General features: G+C 36.4%; 1 protein-coding gene across 1 annotated transcript in view; it reads right to left on the reverse strand.

The window, feature by feature from the left end:
• Positions 1-19,186, reverse strand: part of ttc27 (tetratricopeptide repeat domain 27) — a 103,758-nt gene continuing 84,572 nt past the window's right edge. Inside the window, exons 15-20 of the mRNA XM_051867257.1 lie at positions 19,132-19,184; positions 12,657-12,822; positions 4,936-5,133; positions 4,398-4,509; positions 1,410-1,510; positions 1-444 (exon numbers count right to left, since the gene is read on the reverse strand). Of these exons, the coding sequence (XP_051723217.1) occupies positions 325-444; positions 1,410-1,510; positions 4,398-4,509; positions 4,936-5,133; positions 12,657-12,822; positions 19,132-19,184 (750 nt within the window). The 3' untranslated portion in view covers positions 1-324. The remainder of the gene's footprint in view (positions 445-1,409; positions 1,511-4,397; positions 4,510-4,935; positions 5,134-12,656; positions 12,823-19,131; positions 19,185-19,186) is intronic.

The following is a 19,186-nucleotide window of genomic DNA, read 5'->3' on the forward strand; positions in this document are numbered from 1 at the left end:
TGTGTGTACTATTAATTTAATTGTAATAAGGCAACATTGTACAAAGGAAGTTCATTGCCAGCCTCAAGCACCTTAAAATCACACATTGTCTAATCGCAGGAGCTCTGATTAGGGCAAAGACCGCTGACCCTGGATCAGGTCATGATGACAAACATCTTTAACTCAGTCACTAAGTTTTTCATTTCAGTTTTCCCTGTTGATTGAACACATGACAGAAGTCCTAAGGCCTCCAGATGGGAAATTTTGTTTGTATAAAACATGTTAAAAATGCACTGTTTAAACTAATCAAAGGAAGAAAAGGTGGGACGGCAGTAATATGGCTTCTCATTGGCTGCGTAGCTGGGCACTTAAGTCCTGTAGCTCTGTGATGAGCTGCTCGAGCTCTGTGACATCACCTCTGAGGTCATCATGGAGCTCACCCGTGGCAACATCAGTGTACATTTGCTGTGAGGAGAAAACGAAACGAAAGTATAAATTATGTCAGCTGATAAAAATAATAATTTATAATAATCTTCTTATCTGCTAAAACGCTAAATAAACTTAACACTGCATTACATATAAAGATAACAGGTAACCAAAATTGATATTTACTTTCATAACGCACGTTCTTGGTCTTATTGTGAACAATTCATCATTGCAAAGTTATTTCATATATTAAAAAAAAAAAAGTGTGTAATGTTTCATCAAAACGTCCATTTCTTTGAGCTGACATCAAACCCACTTGTCATACATAGCCCACTTTTTAAAATCCAATCAATTCCTGATTTACACTACAGTTCAAACGCTAGGGATGTCTGTCCCTCCATAGACAGCGACGCAACTGACACTTTGAGGTTTCAAAAAGTTCATAAAGAAATCGTAAAAACGAATCCATATGAATTGAGCAGCTTAGTCCAAATTTTCTGAAGAGACTTGATTGCTTTATATGATGAACAGATTTAATTTAGGCTTTTATTCACATATAAACATTGATCAGCGAACATAAACAGAAGCTCAACCGAGCCTGCTTGAACCTGCAAACATGAGCTTCTGTTTACCACAACTGATGTGTGAGTTGATGAATGTTTATACGTGAATAAAAGCTTAAATTCAATCTGTTCATCATATAAAAGTAATCAAGTCTCTTCAGAAAGTTTGCCTGTCTATGGAGGGACAGAAATCTCTTAGATTTAATCAAAAAGATCTTCATTTGTGTTCTGAAGATGAAAAAAAAAAAAAAAAAAAAAAAAAAAGTCTTACGGGTTTGAAACTACATGAGGGTGAGTAATTAATGACAATTTTCATTTTTGGTGAATTAACCCTTTAACTTTAAAACAAAAAAAAGAGGCATGTTTTTATTTATAGTTTTAAAAGACTTTAGCAAAGCTCTTAGAGCAAAAGACTAAGTGCTGAATGTGTGTAAAACTCACTTTGGCTTTGGAGACCAGGCTCTTCAAACTGAGTCGAGCTGAAGACAGCAACTGTAGAGCCTCTTGAGGATTATGCTTAGACCTGCTACAGCTGATGGAGACTGAGAGACAGAGACAGACAGATTAGAGGAATTACTGAAGAGTTTCATCTTCAGTAGAGTCACAGCGGTTCAGAGAGGGGGCGAAGCTGGAACATTAAGCATCTGTATGCTGCGCAGCCAGTGAGGGGAGAGAGTGTGTGTCGGGCTGTCAAAGGTCACTTGGGGTCAGGTGATGCAATATCAAAGTCTGTGGCCTAATAGAAAGAGCTGTTCATTATTTTCTGTATTGCAACCGTGTGTGAGTGTGCAGTATTGTTCACATTAAGTGATGGATCAGAACCTCTGAGCGGCTCATGTTTAATCACTACAGCTATTAGTGCAGCATCTAACACCATTAAAACAGTCATTTAACACATACAGTCTGGATCACAACACCTGTCACTTGTTCTACACATTTTCTTCACAATGACACATTAGCAACATCTCTAGCAAAATATGATAAACATGGCTAACAGAACTCTAAAAATAACTGTCATTAAAACACATATTGTATGTTCTCTGTCTTGCATTCCCAGCATGTATTTGTGTGCTATTTACTTGCTCTGTTTATTTTCCCCACACAGACAGAGGGAAACAGCGGATTCACAGGTAAGCGTCTACTTCAGTGTCAAAGGCCTCTCTCTCACGGTTTCTCAGTTTTTCCTCACTCTCTCATCAGCCTTTCTTTGTTTTTCATTCCATTGTTCTTTCATTCCTACTACTTTCTTTAAAGGGTTAGTTCACCCAAAAATGAAATTTCAGTCATTAATTTCTCACCCTCGTGTCGTTCCACATCCGTACGACCTTCGTTCATCTTCAGAACACAAATTAAGATGTTTTTGATGAAATCCAAGGAGGTTTTTTTTTTTATCATCCCCAATAGAAAGCAACGTAATTAACGTCATTCAAAGTCCAGAAAAGTACTAAAGACACCGTTAAAATAGTCAACGTGACTACAGTGGTTCAACCTTAATGTTATGAAGCGACGAGAATACCGCAAAAACAAAACAAAAATAAATTTATTCAACAATTTCTTCTCTACCCTATCAGACTCGTACACATTTGACGCAGAGCAGCGCTTCCTTGTTTACATCCGAATGCTGACTCGTTATTGGCCGGCTCCAGCGTCAGCATCACGTGGTGCTCACGTGAACAGCTCGGCCAATACCGAGCCGGCGTAATTACGTTGCTTTCTATTGGCATTAAAAAAAAAAAAAAAAAAAAAAAAAAAACACTCTTGGATTTCAACAAAAATATCTTAATTTATGTTCCAATAGATGAACGAAGGTCTTACGGGTATGGAACAACATGAGGGTGAGAAATTAATGACAAATTTCATTTTTGGGTGAACTAACCCTTTAATAGATTCATTCTTTGCTTCCTTCTTAGAATCTTTCCTTCCTGCTTTTTCCCCTATTTCTTGTTTTCCCCTTACTTTTCTTTCCCCAATTCCTTGCTTCTTCCCTATTTGTTCCTCCCTTCCTTTCCTTGATTCTTTCCTTTTCTCTTTTTTTATTCTTTCAAAGTCCCTTCTTTCATAAATTCCTAAATTCATTATTTACTTATAAACTTTTCTTTCTAAATTCTTTCTTTCAATATTCTTTTTCTTTCTAAATTCTAATTCTTTTTCTAAATTCTTCCTCTTTTTAAATTCTCTCCCTTTCTAAATTACTTCTTTTCATTCTAAAGTGTTTCTTACTTTCTTGCTTTTTCTAAATTCATTGCTGCTATCGTCTTCTTATTATTTTACATTTAATTCTTTTTTTTGCTTTCTAAATTCTTATATTTAAATTCATTCATCCATCCATCCATCCATCCATCCTAAATTCCTTTCTTGCTATCTCTCTCTTCTCCCATCTCATCCTCATGTTGCTGCCTGAAGTGGCTTCAGCAAGAGAAGTGGTGTGATTAATAAGTGTGGATCTCATTCACCACACACAAACTTAGCTTTAATGCACGCCAACACATACATTAATACAAACAAGATCTACACAAATGCACAAGGTAACGCATAAACCAGATAAGAATGGTCTCTTACGTATGCGCACACACTACCCTTATATTGATCGATCCTCCCCAAACACACACACAGAAAGCAGGCTAGAGTTAGTGGGAAGGGATGGAGGCGTGAAAAGGGTTCTGCTACATTTGCTGAGCTGCCCCCTTTATAAATCATTAAGATCAACAACAAATAGCCTGCACACTCAAGGACAACATGCTCATGGACTAAGAGATGCTAAAAAGATGATCACGATTGCTTAGATCAGCTTGTCCATGTTCACTGCCAGCTGAGAATAAATGATGCGACAGTTTGATTTTAAGACACAAAAAGTCAGACAGTTAGAAATGAAGGAAGAATTGCAATTCAACCCCAAACCGGTGCTGTCTCAACTGATGTTTAATTCAACACACATTCACTGACCGAACCCTCAACATCCCTCTTAATGAGACACACACAGACAGATGGACAGACAAAAGCAAACCCATCTGGTAAACACACACAGGCGTACGTGCCCACACACACAAACAGAAGTCTGTCTCTGGTGGAGGTCAGAGGGGTAAAAGCCTTGTTTGTCGCTCTTGCTCCTGCTCCGTGTTCTCAATCCATCAGCCCTCTCAAACGTTCATGCGCTGCCACATTAGCCATGATAGAGTGACTCTCTGAATGAGTGCAGGACCACGATTCTGTACATCTCTCTCAAATGGCATTGTAACAGAGAAAGGCAAAGCATGGCTCTCTGTGTGTGTGTCTGTGTGTGTGTGTGTCTGTGTGTGTGTCTGTGTGTGTGTCTGTGTGTGTGTCTGTGTGTGTGTCTGTGTGTGTGTCTGTGTCTGTGTGTCTGTGTGTCTGTGTCTGTGTCTGTGTGTGTGTGTGTGTGTGTGTGTGTGTGTGTGTGTGTAGTCTCACCATTAGCCATATCTCTGGCTCCTTTCACCACAGATCTGAAGTTGCCCATGTCTTTCTCCCAGCCAGCTGTCTGTGTCTCACACCGATGGGCTTTACTCAGAAACTGTAGTGCCTACAAACATCAAAACGCAGTTAGACATTGTGACTAAACCAGATGTAAGGTAATAAAGCAACAACCAATAAAAGCTCTCTTCCATGTAAAACTGAGTTTGACATGCTAGGTAGTGCAGTGTCATGCTAGGTAGCCCCGCCCACTGTGAAATTTCCTTTCTGCTTTGAAATTGAACTTTCTGCTCTTCATAACTATATTTACTTTACGCTAGGGATTGAACCCATTAGTGGCTCCACCTTTACAGGAAATGACAAAAACTGTATTAAACATTGAATATATTCAGGAAAAGAAAAAGGTCTGAGAGTGATATTTGCTAGAAAAACTTTGTAGAAAAATCACAGGTGCTCTTTGCTTAGATTAACATGATCTGAATATAGAAAATAAAAGGCTCTCTCTTGTAATAAAATTAAATAAATTAAAATTTACCTTTTCATTGTCTTCTACATTGTTGCTATGACCATCGCCGTAAAGTCGAGCGTACTGCTTCCATATTTGGGCGTCTGTGCTGCAGCGGGCGGAGACTCGGCCAAAGAGTTCCTGCAGTTTTGCTTTAAGATTGGAGGCCTGTTCGCCTCGGTGATCTGTCAGGTTGTCCACTACTGCACGGACCAGGATTTCCAGAACCTGATGAAAAAAGATAAAGAGAAATATAAAAAATGATAAAGGATTTATTTATCAGTAGGGTGAAACTGACTGCTGTTTAAACTCAAGAACTAATCGTGAATATCCAATCTGAAAACTAATCTAGGATTGACATTTACCCTCTGCTGTGCCTGATCCCAGCCCCTGACTTAACCTTTGCTATGAGGTCAAAACAGAAATCCCTAAACTTGACCTCTGCATTCTTAGATGTTCCTCGATTGGGCATCACTTTTTTCCATTTTTCATACAGTACATTTACACACTAAAGGCCTGTTCACATTTAGGAGCATAACTATAACGATACAGTTCTAAAAATCGTTCTAAATATAAAAGAATAGCAGAGTCCACAACACAACAATTCGCTTGTTAAGTCGTGACGTAAGGAACGACGTTTCTGGGTCCAAGCCTCGACTCGTTTCACTTGAGAATGCCATCGCGACGGCCGTTTATGAGCGCTATTTATTCATGTGAAACATTTAACATTTTAAAAAGTTAAACGTTTAAAATACTTACAGTCTACACAACAGTCTCTGTGCTCACAGCGTCACAGACATTAATATTTTAACGATTTATAAAAGATGAATCACTGTCTGGCCATCTGGGATTTGGTATGGAGATAAAGGTTATGATTATAATTTTTTGACAGTATTACACCACATTATGAGTGTATATTAGCACCGTTTGTTGTTTTCTTGTGGTATGTGGTATGGACCCGGAAGCACTGCCGCGTGACATCAGACTTAACTGTATAACGGTACAGAGAACAATATTGTTAGAATCACTTTCAGAATCAGAATTTTTTTTTTTTCCCAGCTCAATGATAAAACAATGACAGCCAATCAGAATTCATGCTTTGGTGTGAACGGGCCTTAACAATCCTCTGTTGATGTTCTTTACTCTTTCCAACCTCTGTTCCTTAACCTTTTATTTTGTCCTGACCATGTGACAGCTCAACAATACACAGTTTTTGAAGCATGTCTCTCTGTTTGCCTGCCTCTATTCTGACTAACAATTTTAATAAAATATATGATACATACACCTTGCTGATTGGCTGTGACGGTTTCATAGTTTAGTGTAAACAAGCAAACTGCAATTGCATGGTTAGGACACAATGAAACCTTAAAGGGTTAGTTCACCCAAAAATGAAAATTCTGTCATTAATTACTTAGCTTTATGTCACACCTATAAGACTTTCGTTCATCTTCGGAACAAAATGAAGATCTTTTTGTTGAAATTTGAGAGCTTTCTGCCCCTTTATAGACTGCCTTCATAACTGAAACTTTGACGCTTCAAAAAGTTCATAAAGAGATCGTAAAACTAATCCATATGAATTGAGCAGTTTAGTCCAAATTTTCTGAGGAGACACGATCGCTTCATAAGATGAACAGATTTAATTTAGGTTTTATTCACATATAAACATTCATCTACTCACATCAGTTGTGGTAAAGGGAAGCTCAAGCATGTTGCGAGAACCAATGAGGTTCATTCTCGTGTGTTTCGCAGCACGTTTGAGCTTCCGGAAAAGGTTTGTTCCCGCGCGTCAAGCCATTTTGGTTGAGCTTCTGTTTATGTTCACTGATGAATGTTTATATGTTAATAAAAGCCTAAATTAAATCTGTTCATCATATAAAGCAATCAAGTCTTTTCACTAAACCACTCAATTCATATGGATTAGTTTTACAATCTCCTTATGAACTTTTTGAAGCGTCAAAGTTTCAGTTGCCTAGGCTGTCTACAAAGGGACAGAAAGCTCTCAGATTTCATCAAAAAGATGTTCATTTGTGTTTTTCAAAGATGAACAGAAGTCTTACGATTTGGAGAGGGTGAGTAATTAATGACAGAATTTTCATTTTTGGGTGAACTAACACTTTAAGCCAAACCTACTCTTACATTTTTGGATGTTTGGATGGATGGATGGATGGATGGACCCAGATGTTTTATCTTAATTTTTTGTTTAGATTTAACCTTTGCCATTACTACAGATGCACCTTGATGAATAAGACAAGCTTCTCTCTGCCTCTCCATGCACACACACACGCCACATGCCACCAACAGAGTTGGGAGTTTAGAGACGATGTTCTCTGTCCTCCTACACAAACAAATGCAGACACTCCAGAGTCTGTGCCAGAGAAACCAGAAATTCACAGAATGGGTAACTGAGTGAAGACAGCATTTTTGTATATCAAATTAGCAGACACGATTCCACAGAAACCTTGTGTGTGTGTCTGAGAAACTATGGCACTGTTTACACCTGTATTAACATCTATCTCAGGTGTTCATCTCAAAAACTGTAAAATTGCAGTTTATACCTGATAGTACATGTATGTAAATGCATGCTGATAAAATTTTCTAAACGGGTTTGTATATTTGTTTGTGTGTGTATGTGTGTGTGTATATATATATATAAAAGGTAATCAAACAATGAGGTAAATAACTTATCAAATGGGTTTACTCTGTTTACACTTATTTAGCACTGTCTAATTCAGATCACCTGAGACGGATGTTATTAGCAGGGTCTATGAAGCCTTCAGTGAGGTGTGAGAAGTGTCTGATTCCCTTGAGGGAAGCTGTTAAGAGTGAGTAAATGTGTGTGTGCCACAGAGACAGAGAAGGCTTTCTCTTCAAACTCCAAAATCTAAACTAAGCACACCACACCCTTAAACTTCACTAAACCACCAGAATACTTGACCTGAATGCTGGGCTCCACATTCCTCACTGTGTGTGTGTGTGTGTGTGTGTGTGTGTGTGTGTGTGTGTGTGTGTGTGTGTGTGTGGCTATTAATCATAGCCTTCACACAAAGTTCCACATGTGTTTGTGTGTCTGTATGCTCTGTAACTAACAAGCTCCAAACTGCACTGTAATTACTAAAGCAGAACCAGAATTTGTGGTCATTAACTTTGTGTGTGTGAGAAGGACAGGGATGTCTTTGCTTAAGCACTGTTTTACCTTGTTCTATTTAGTAAAAATCATAAGAATTATTTTTTTCCCTAAAGAGTGGCATATAATTTATATATACACTACTGTTCAGTAGTTTGGGGTTGAGCATTTTTTATTATTTTTTTGTTTTGTTTTGGGTACCAAGGCTGCAATTAATTAAACATTAGTATAGTAAAAACAGTAATAGTGTGAAATATCACAATTTTAAATAACTAGCGAATTTATATTTTAAAATAAATTAAAATGCAGTTCAATCCTATGATGGCGAAGCTGAATTTTCAGCAGTCATTACTTCAGTCTTCAGTGTCACATGATTTTTACTTCCGAAGCAAAAAACAAAAACAGCATATCTTCGAAACAAATCTTCTGTAACAAGGTATTTACTGTCACTTTTGATCACTTTAATGCATCCATGCTGAATAAAACTATGAACTTCTGAAAAATTAAAAATATTACTGACCCCAAACTTGAACGGTAGTATTTTTTAATATAAACTTTTGCATTATTTATTTATTAATTTATTTTTATGTACCAGTTATTTTTTATAAGGGAGGTGAGCAAAGTTCTTGATGCCTAGTCATATTATTTACAAACTTGGTGACTGCTATTAATGTGATTTGTACGCTTGATCGTGAAGTGATTGCTAAGACCATAAAAGTAATACAAATATGATGGTGTGTTATGATCGACAGCTCCACCAAAGATAACTAATGATGCCACATTCCAAGCATTCCAGAGCACTTCAGTTCACTTCATCAGTAGCCGTTTGTTTTTTTCCCAAGATGAAACATGGAAAACTGACCCCAATTAACTTTACATGTTCACATGTGTCTATGCTTGTGTGCAGCAGAGACAAGGACGGTCCCTTGAAAAGACAGAACGCGAAAGACATGCAGTGATGTGTATGTGTAAATACACTCACCCAAGACTAATGTTCACACTTTAACAGCAAACAGACTGATAGAGACCAACTTCATCCAAGCAAACAGCCTCCACAGAGATCAGTGTGTGTTTTATGTGGACCACATGTTCTCATGAGAGTGCGTCCGTGTGGCCACATTGTTCACGAAAGCATGAAAATATACAGTACACATTCCTGAAGTAAAAGTTCATCCTTCATCGCCTCTCTCTTCATCACCTCTCTTTACAGCTATCACTTTTTCATCTTCACAACACTAGCTCTCCTGATTCTTTCACTCACCTCTGGACCACTTCAGGCTGCTCAGCAGATGTGCTGAAATCTTTGTCAGTTAAGTCAGTGGTGTAATATCTGTAAAGTCCCCTCAGACATTTCCACTGAAATCTTATTTTTCACCCCAGAGACTCTCATAAGCACATTTCTACCGCAAACTATTTGTTCATCGGCCACCATCTATCTGAACACTACATGATCTGAACCCTTTTATAAAGAAGAATGTACTTTTATGGACAATATTGATAAAAACTTTTTTTTGGGCAGAGTTTAAGAGAAAATTTAAATGACAAGTTAATTATCTTTTGAGAAATAATCTATTTTTCTAAGTAGTGGCATATGATTACACACACAATTTCTTTTTTATTCCTGATAGAATTCAATAAGGTGTCTTTTCTTTTTCACATGACTAATATATATATTTTCAACAGTAATAATAAATGTTTCTTGAGTACCAAATCAGCATATTACAATGATTTCTGAAGGATCATGTGACACTGAAGACTGGAGTAATGATGGTGAAAATTCAGTTTTGCCATCACAGGAATAAATAGTTTTTTTTATATTTTTTATAGATTTTTTTTTATTTTTACCTTTGTTATGATAGGACAATAGCTTGACAGGAAATGAGAGTTGGGGGGGGGGGGGGGGGGGGGGTAATCGGGAAAGGTCCACAAGCGGCCATATGCCGGTGCGCTGCCCACAAGGCTATTGGCGCCGACAGGAATAAATTACATTTTAAAATAGACTAACATTTTAAATTGTAATATTTCACAACATTACTGTTTTTACTGTATTTTTGATCAAATAAATGCAGCCTTAGTGCGCATATTTAATTTATTCATGTATTTTTATTAAAGATAATGGGATGGGCAAAGTTTTAGATGTTTGTTGTATTGTTTATGTTTAGATAATGTAATACATTTAAAAAAAAAAAAAAAAAACTTATGTATAACATTGAAAAATAGTCTGTATGGTACCTGTGACTTCAATGGTATCATGGAACATGTGAAACAACTAAAATGGGCTTACTGGATAAGACTCCTCCCCCTCATGATGCGGGAAGTGATACGTTAAAGGGGAAACTGAATGGGTGTCTAGGTGTAATTCCTGCACGATCCCCTTACAGCATGAAATTAAGGAGAGAGGTAATATTCTCCTGGGAGGAACAAAGGAATGAAGAATGGTACAGAGAGAGAGAGATAAGAGGATACTTGATCCATATGAATTCTTTTTTTAGCACAGGATGAGGGAGGATGGGTCGCTCTTTTCTCTGTCTCTGTGGAATGTGAATTAATGGGTGGGATCAATGACAGAGAGACGAGTCTTATGACTGAGATGTTCTCAGACACGCACAGAATTTTCCCTTATTAACAGATGTTCTCATCTAATTTCCCACTAACATGCATCTGAAGGATTTCTGTATGGTGAGAAAGATGGAGTAAAATGAACAGTAGAGAGAAGTGAGTGATGATTTTGAGTCCAGCCAAGCGCCAAGATCCCAATTACCGTCTGAAACTCTCACAGGGGCTGGAGGCGAACGCTAGCGGTGACCTTTTCAACTTCTGTGCTTTCACACCACAACTTTTAATTGATGAGCTACTAGCTGCTCACCAGACGTAAACGAATAATCAGAAGAATTGAAAATGGAGGAAAAAACGGGAAATGAAATTAGAAGTGACAACGTAACGAGGGGAAACCTATATGCCTATAGCCTACTAATTTAAACCGTATTTAGAAAGAAATCAATGTTTCAATACAGTTGTGACTAAAAGCTGCTGGAATCTTGAAACAGGATTATCTCTGTGCTAAATCCCAACACTTTCAACATCTAAACATTTGTTTGCTATTTAGAGCATCAGCTTTTTATAGATGTCCGTTTCCACCTCAGAGTAAAAAAGTAAAATAATAAGACAGGAAATTGTTAAATAAAGTTTAAAGGTTCACCAAAAATAAAATTTGTCACTCACCCTAAAGACCTTTGTTCTTCTTCGGAACACAAATTAAGATCTTTTTGGATTTCATCAAAAATATCTTAATTTGTGTTCCGAAGATGAACGAAGGTCTTACGGGTTTGGAACGATATGAGGGTGAGTAATTAATGACAGAAATTTCATTTTTGGGTGAACTAACCCTTTAAAGGCGAGACACTACAAGCAAAAACACTTTTCATGCATTGGTCAATTTTGAGATTTTGGGCTATTTTGCTTTTCATAACTAGTGTAAAGAAAACATCCCAAAAAAAAAAAAAAAAAAAAAAACATTTTAAAAGTGTGTGTGTGACAAATTTGCTATTTGCTCATACACTGCTAGTTTTTTCAGATATTTTGCATGGTTCAAAAAGTAGGAGGGTGTGTGTTTAAAAATTAGACATGCATGAAACGGCTTCTTTTTTAAGGTGCAGCCATAATTTCTGTGAAAATAAAAGATAATTTACTGCCACGTGGTGACCCAGGAGCCACCGTAAAGTGAAAGAGGTAAACAACTACCAGGCAATTTGACTACCAAATGATAAAACAAACGACGCATTTAATAGGATGTAGCAGATGGTACATCAACCAGCCGCAGCACAAACGTGTCTAATGGCGTAGAGCTTTAAGACATGAGTGTTATGACAGCGGCGCTATTAGATTCACATCTGACGGAGAAGAGGTGTGATGGGGCCAAGGATGCAGAGGGACATGCAGGGGTGCGTGTTTAAAACAGAGCTGTTTGGATGAATGTGAGCAGACAGGAGCCCATCTGGGGTAAGAATTACTTTGTGTGTCTGTTATATTGGCGGATTAGGGAGAAATCATCTCTCTCTTCTCTCACACAAACACTCACTCATCAAACTCTCTCAGTCACTCACACTTACACACACGCGGCCTCTCACATGACCGATTCATATGCGCATGCAGTCAGGCAGCTGTTAGTGTGGTGGAAACCATGATGACAGCAGCATGAGACACAAATGAGACTCCAGCTGCTTTACACTGGTTAAACAAGCCAAAAAACGTTCACGTTTACGTTTGTTGTTGTTAGACATTTAATCTGAGAAAATCTCTCTGGAAATGTATGCAAAACGAAAGAGTTTTTCAGGGCTGCTAATGTTAGTCGATGAGAAGAGGCTTGGTCCACCAAATTTGAATAATAATAATAATAATAAAAAAAAAACCTCCACAGGAAGTGGTAAAGTATTTGTTTGCAATGTAGAACTATGTTAGCAATGTTACATTGATTATATTTACAGAGTATATATTTATGTAATAATATCATAAACATACGACTAGTCGACTAATTGGCTTAAATGAACCAGTTGACTAGGAAAATCTTTGGTTCGGGGCTGCCCTTGAGTTTTGGGTTAACCTAAGAAAAACTGTGATGTTGACTCACCTCCACGTCCTTGTATTTGTCCTTGAGGTCCATGAGCCGATGGTAGGCTCTGATAGCCTCACTGAACTCACCCAGGTCTATACACACGGCAATGAAATTCTCCCAGATCTGCCATCGCTCATAATTACACTTGAGCGCTTCCTGAAGGGTGCGGAACGCCTTCTCCCTGCCACACACACACATGAAACAAAAACATCAGTGTGTTTAGCAGAAGTTACTCATGGATGGATTAAACTGTATATGGCAGAACCAAGTTTTGTGTTTTTCCCCTCCAAAAAGGGTTTTTGGCAAACTAGCCATGTGGGAAAGTGTAATTGTTCTCTTCCAAAAACCTAGTGAGCTGCCTGCATATACAGCATTTTAGGTAAAGGCTGCTCCAAAAGTTACTGGTAGTCAGCATTATTACACTGTCTTCACAGTTGATTCCAGAGTTCGACGTTAGAGAGTGTGTCATTTTTCTAAGCGTAAAAAGATAGTTCACAGCACAGATGTAATGGGTGAAACTTTCCATTTTTAACCAGATCGAACTATTTATCAACACTTGATTTTGAAAATGTGTTTCTATTTAACACATATCCTACACTGATAAGGAAAACTCAGAATGTTTTGGGGTGAGCTACATGAAAAAAGTCATTCAGGATGGGTGGGTGAGTTGAGAAAAACGCCAATAACATTATAAAACCTCAAAAGAAAGTGCATTAGAAAAAGATAAAGAAAGAAAGAGCCCAAGAAAGGAAGAAAAGGTAAAATAGCAAAAGAAAGGGCAAAATATCAAGAGCAAAAAGGGCAAGAAAATTAAATAATCAAAGAGTGAAAGAGGGAGAGATCTAAAGAGCAAAAGAAAGAATGAAAAACACAAAGAGTGAAATGTGAAAGGCAAAAAGGAAGAAAGAGCGACAAAGACAGAAAGAAAGAGCAATAGAGAAAGAAAAAAAGAAAGTGAGAAAGAAATGAGAAAAAGAAAGATTGAAAGAGCGACTGAGACAGAAAGAAAGAGCGACCAACAGACAGAAAGAGTGACAGACAAAAAGAAAAAGCAATAGAGAAAGAAAGAAAAAGTGAAAGAAATTAACAAAAAAGAATGAAAGAAAGAGCGACAGCCAAACAGAAAAAGAAATGAGCAAAAGAATGAAAGAAACGCAACAAGGACAAAAAGAAAGTGCGACAGCCAGACAGAAAGAGCAACAAGGCAAAGAAAGAAAGAAAGAAAGAGCGACCAAGACAAAAAGAAAGAGTGACAGCCAGACAGAAAGAGCGACAAGAAAGAAAGAAATGAGAAAAAGAATGAAAGCGTGACAAAGACAAAAAGAAAGTGCGACAGCCAGACAGAAAGAGCAACAAGAAAGAAAGAAAAGAAAGAAAGAAAGAAAGAGCGACAAAGACAAAAAGAAAGAGCGACAGCCAGACAGAAAGAGCGACAAGACAGAAAAAGAAAGAAAGAAAGAAAGAAAGAAAGAAAGAAAAAGCGACCAAGACAAAAAGAAAGAGCGACAGCCAGACAGAAAAAGAAAGAAAGACAAAAATGAGTGACAGCCAGACAAGACAGAAAGAAAAAGAAAAAAAAGAAAGGATGAAAGAAAGTGCGACAAAGACAAAAAGAAAGAGCGACAGCCAGACAGAAGAAAGAAAGAAAGAAATGAATGAAAGAAGGTGCGACAAGGACAAAAAGAAAGTGCGACAAAGACAAAAAGAAAGTGCGACAAAGACGAAGAGCGACAGCCAGACAGAAAAAAAAAGAAAGAAAGAAAAAAAAGAAAGAGCGACCAAAACAAAAAGAGCTACAGCCAGACAGAAGAAAGAAAGCGCGACAAAGACAAAAAGAAAGAGCAACAGCCAGACAGAAAGAGCGACAAGAAAGAAAAAGAGAAAGAAAGAAAAAAAAGTGCAAAGACAAAAAGAAACAGCGACAAGACAGAGAGAAAGAAAGAAAGAAAGAAAGAAAGAAAGAAAGAATCAGACTCTCTTACCCAATATTTACATACACTGTTTATTTTGATGCCTAGTGTGCAGGATCATTAGCTTTGCAACATGCTAAAATCAAACTCCATTGGTTCAGCTGTGTTAAGTCTCCAGTTGCACTTCATGAGGATTTGAGTTGTGTGTGGCACACGGATTGCTAACAGAGCATTCCAAATCCATCACTTACAGTATGAAGTTTCAGTTAACACACTGCCTGTGTATACAGTAGGCTGTGGACACCAACACAGATCACTAGGTTTTGGAAGAGAGCTTATATTTTGGTAAGCGCTGTCAACAAAAGCCTATGACACAAGGGTCGACACGGGTTTCATTGTAACATCTAAAGCCAGGTTTCCTTTGAACACATGCAGGTGTGTGCACAATCTCTCCCACACACACACTTCCTTCTGTTCTAGATGGTCCCTGGGAGCGTTAATCAGGTTTTAATAGAAGATTCCAAAGACTCATCTCAGGGATGAGTGCACAAGGCTAATTGGATGAGGGGCAGAGGCGAGGAGAGAAATCATTCCCAGAATCCCTCAGGTACACACCGTTACAGTGGTGCTCCAGGAAACACCTTCGTTCCTCGCAGGAAATCAGCAAAAACCTCCAATCACGTCAAGCAACAAATATCCTAACTGGCATTTAGCTTCCAAATCTGGTTAATATTGGCGGGTCGGTAGTCGTGGTAAGCGCTGGCTCCTGGGGTAGACACAGCAAGAGCCCGGAGGAGATTTATCTTTGCAATTACAGCTGCCAAAGTCATTCCTGCAGTAATTGAAAAGCAAGGAGGCCTCTGAGGGTCCCCAGCGGATGCAGGATGAAGGAAATACAGACATGCAGCATAAATCAGGTCAACCGGAACCTGAATAGGGGCTTATCTACAGTTTGTACATGGTGGCGATTTCAGTGAGAGATAAGTGTGTGGGAGCAGCGCTCGCTATTATTTAGCTAATAACTGATAAATTAAAACTTTCAATTTATTTTAAAACAATTTATTCCTGTGATGGAAAAGCTGAATGTTCAGGAGCAGTCTCACATTATCCTTCAGGAATTATTCTATTATGCTGATTTGCTGCTTAAGAAAAAAATAAAAATAAATTATCAGTTAAAATAGTTTGTGCTGCTGTGAAAATGTGATAATTTTTATTTAAGATTTTTGATGAACAAAGTTAAAAACTTTTTTTTTTTTAAATAGAAATCTTTTATATTAAAATGTCATTACTATCACTTGATTAATTTAATGCATCCTTGCTGAATTAAAGTATACATTAAAAAATAAAATAAAATAATAAAAATTTTATTATTGACTTTTTAATGGTAGTGTACAAAAAAAAAAAAAAAAAATCATCATCACTATTATAAATTGCCAGCAAAAAACAATAATGGTTGCATCAGACTAACTTCAACATACTTGAATTGCCAAAATTCTTCCACTCTGATAGCCATTCAAAAGTATAACCTTGTATTCTGCCAAAATATTGACATGTATTATAATTAGCGCAGCTGATTTAATGCGTTAATTAGATTAATTAATTACGGTAAAAACAACGCGTTAAAATTAACGTTAAGGATTTTGAATGTTAAAAAAGGGGTATCCTGGAAAAAAGGTTGGAAACCACTACCGGGTTGCGGGTGTGCTGGATGATTACTGACGTACAGCATTACTGACATACAGGAGAGTTCTTGGAAAATTAGAATAACGTTATAGGAATGTTAGAATAACGTTAGGGGAATGTTAGAATAACGTTAAAATATCATTAGGGGAACGTTAAAATAAGGTTAGAATAATGTTAGGATAACATTATAATAACGTTAAGGGAATGTTAGAACAACATTAGAACGTAAGAATTACGTTATAGGAACGTTATAATAATGTTAGGGGAATGATAGAATAACGTTAAAATATCATTAGGGGAACGTTAAAATAACGTTAGAATAATGTTAGAATAACGTTAAGGGAACGTTAAAATTACATTAGGGGAATGTTAAAATAACGTTAGAATAAAGTTAGGGGAACATTAGAATAAAGTTAGGGGAATGTTAGAATAATGTTATAATAACGTTAGGGGAACGTTAAAATAACATTAAAATAACGTTAGAATAATGTTATAATTACGTTAGGGCAATGTTAGAATAACGTTAGAATAATGTTATAATAACGTTAGGGGAATGTTATAATAACATTAGGGGAAAATTAGAATAATGTTATAATAACGTTAGGGGAATGTTAAAATAACGTTAGAATAATGTTATAATAACGTTAGGGGAACATTAGAATAACGTTAAGGGAACGTTAAAATAACATTAGGGGAACGTTAATATGTTAGGGAAACGTTAGAACAACATTATAATAACGTTAGGGGAATATTAGAATAATGTTAGGAGAACATTAGCATTACATTATAGGAATGTTAAAATAACGTTAGGGGAACGTTAAAATAATGTTCTACAAACTAAAAACTAATGTTCTATTTCAGTTTAGAAAACTTTCTGGCTAACCAAAAACAAACCGTAAAAAAGAACATTCTGGCAAGCAAAAATTGGTAGCTGGGCCCCAGCAAAAACAGAACATTCCCCTAACGTTAGTATTTGGTTAAAAAAATAAACAAAAAATAACGTTCCCAGAACGTTGCAGTGTGGTCATCTTTCAATAACCTAAAAATAACTTGTATAGAACGTTTATTATAACATTGATGATAAGCCTCCATACATCCAATTTCCATATCGCTTATGCTATACTGGGTTTCAGTTGAGCTGGATGATTACTGACGTACAGCATTACTGACGTACAGGAGAGTTCTTGGAACATTAGAATATCGTTAGGGGAACGTTAGTATAACGTTAGAATAATGTTAGAATAACATTAAGAGAATGTTAGAATTACGTTATAGGAACGTTAAAATAATGTTAGAGGATTGTTATAATAATGTTAGGGGAACGTTAGAAATACGTTATAGGAACGTTAAATTAACGTTAGAGCATTGATAAATTAACGTTATAATAACGTTCGGGGAATGTTAGAATAATGTTAGAATAACGTTCTACAAACCAAAAACTAACGTTCAATTTCCGTTTAGAAAACTTGGTAACACTTTAGTATAGGGAACACATTAACTATTAACTATGACTTTTCCCTCAATAAACTCCTAATTTACTGCTTATTAATAGTTAGTAAGGTAGTTGTTCAGTTTAGGTATTGGGTAGGATTAAGAATGTAGAATAAGGTCATGCAGAATAAGGCATTAATATGTGCTTAATAAGTACTAATAAATAGCCAATATTATAGTAATATGCATGCTAATAACTGGCTAATAAGCAACTAGTTAAAAAACCCTAAAATAAAGTGTTACTGAAAACTTTCCTGGTTAACCAAAAACAAACCGTAAAAAAACAAAAAAACAAACAAACAAACAAACAAACAAACAAACAAACAAACAAAAAAAACATTCTGGAAACCAGAAACTAACGTTCTGGCAACCAAAAATTGTTAGCTGGGCCCCAGCAAAAAAAATAATGTTCCCCTAATGTTAGTATTTGGTTCCTATTAGGGGAACGTTAAAATAACGTTAGAATAATGTTATAATAACGTTAGATGAATGTTAGAATAAAGTTATAATAATGTTAAGCGAACGTTAAAATAACATTAAAATAATGTTATTATAACGTTAGGGGAGCCTTAAAATGACATTAGAATAACGTTCTACAAACCAAAACCTAACGTTCTATTTCCGTGTAGAAAACTTTCCTGGCTAGGGTTAGGGTTAGTTTTAGTTTCTTATTCAGAGTATAATTTTATTTAAAAATTAATTAATTAATATTAATTTAAAAAAAATAATAAAAGAAAAGTAGTTCACCCAAAAATGAAATTTCAGTTATCATTTACTGGCCCTCATGGTCCAAAAGTTCATGTGTTAAAAAAAATTCTATGTTGAATCAAATAAAATATTTCTTTCTGAAGCTACTTTTTGTAATGTCTATTTGATGCTTTACACAATAATCACTTAAAATGATCTTTTGGGGTTAATTTCTGACCCAAAATTGATGTGCGATTAATTAGATTAATCAATCACCACATCATGTAATTAATTATATTAAAAGTTTTAAATCACTTGACAGCCCTGATTATAATATTAGGTAACACTTTGTTTTACAGTGTCATTGTTACATATGTTACATGTAATTACTATAGTAATAACTATAAATTATGCATAATTACATGCAACTAACCCTACACCAAACCAAATCCTAATCCTAACCCTATAGTAAGTACATGTAGTTACTTAATATTACTCAGTACTTAAATGTATAATTACAGTGTAACAAAGACACCTTAAAATAAAGTGTAACCTAATGCTGCCTTTGGAATCACAGCTCATAAATATTGAAGGAAAGCTTAACTGTCTGCTTATTAGCGCACACACCCTCATCGGAAAAAAAAATATTTTACTCTTTTAAAAAAAAAAAAAAGCTTCTTTACAGTAGCCTTCTTTTCTGTGCTTACACTCATACTCACTTCATTCTCAGTTTGATGTAGGCCGTGGAGAGGTTGTTCCATGCTTCTGAATTCT

The sequence above is a fragment of the Ctenopharyngodon idella genome, chromosome 17, assembly GCF_019924925.1.
Source record: "Ctenopharyngodon idella isolate HZGC_01 chromosome 17, HZGC01, whole genome shotgun sequence".
NCBI lineage: Eukaryota > Metazoa > Chordata > Actinopteri > Cypriniformes > Xenocyprididae > Ctenopharyngodon > Ctenopharyngodon idella.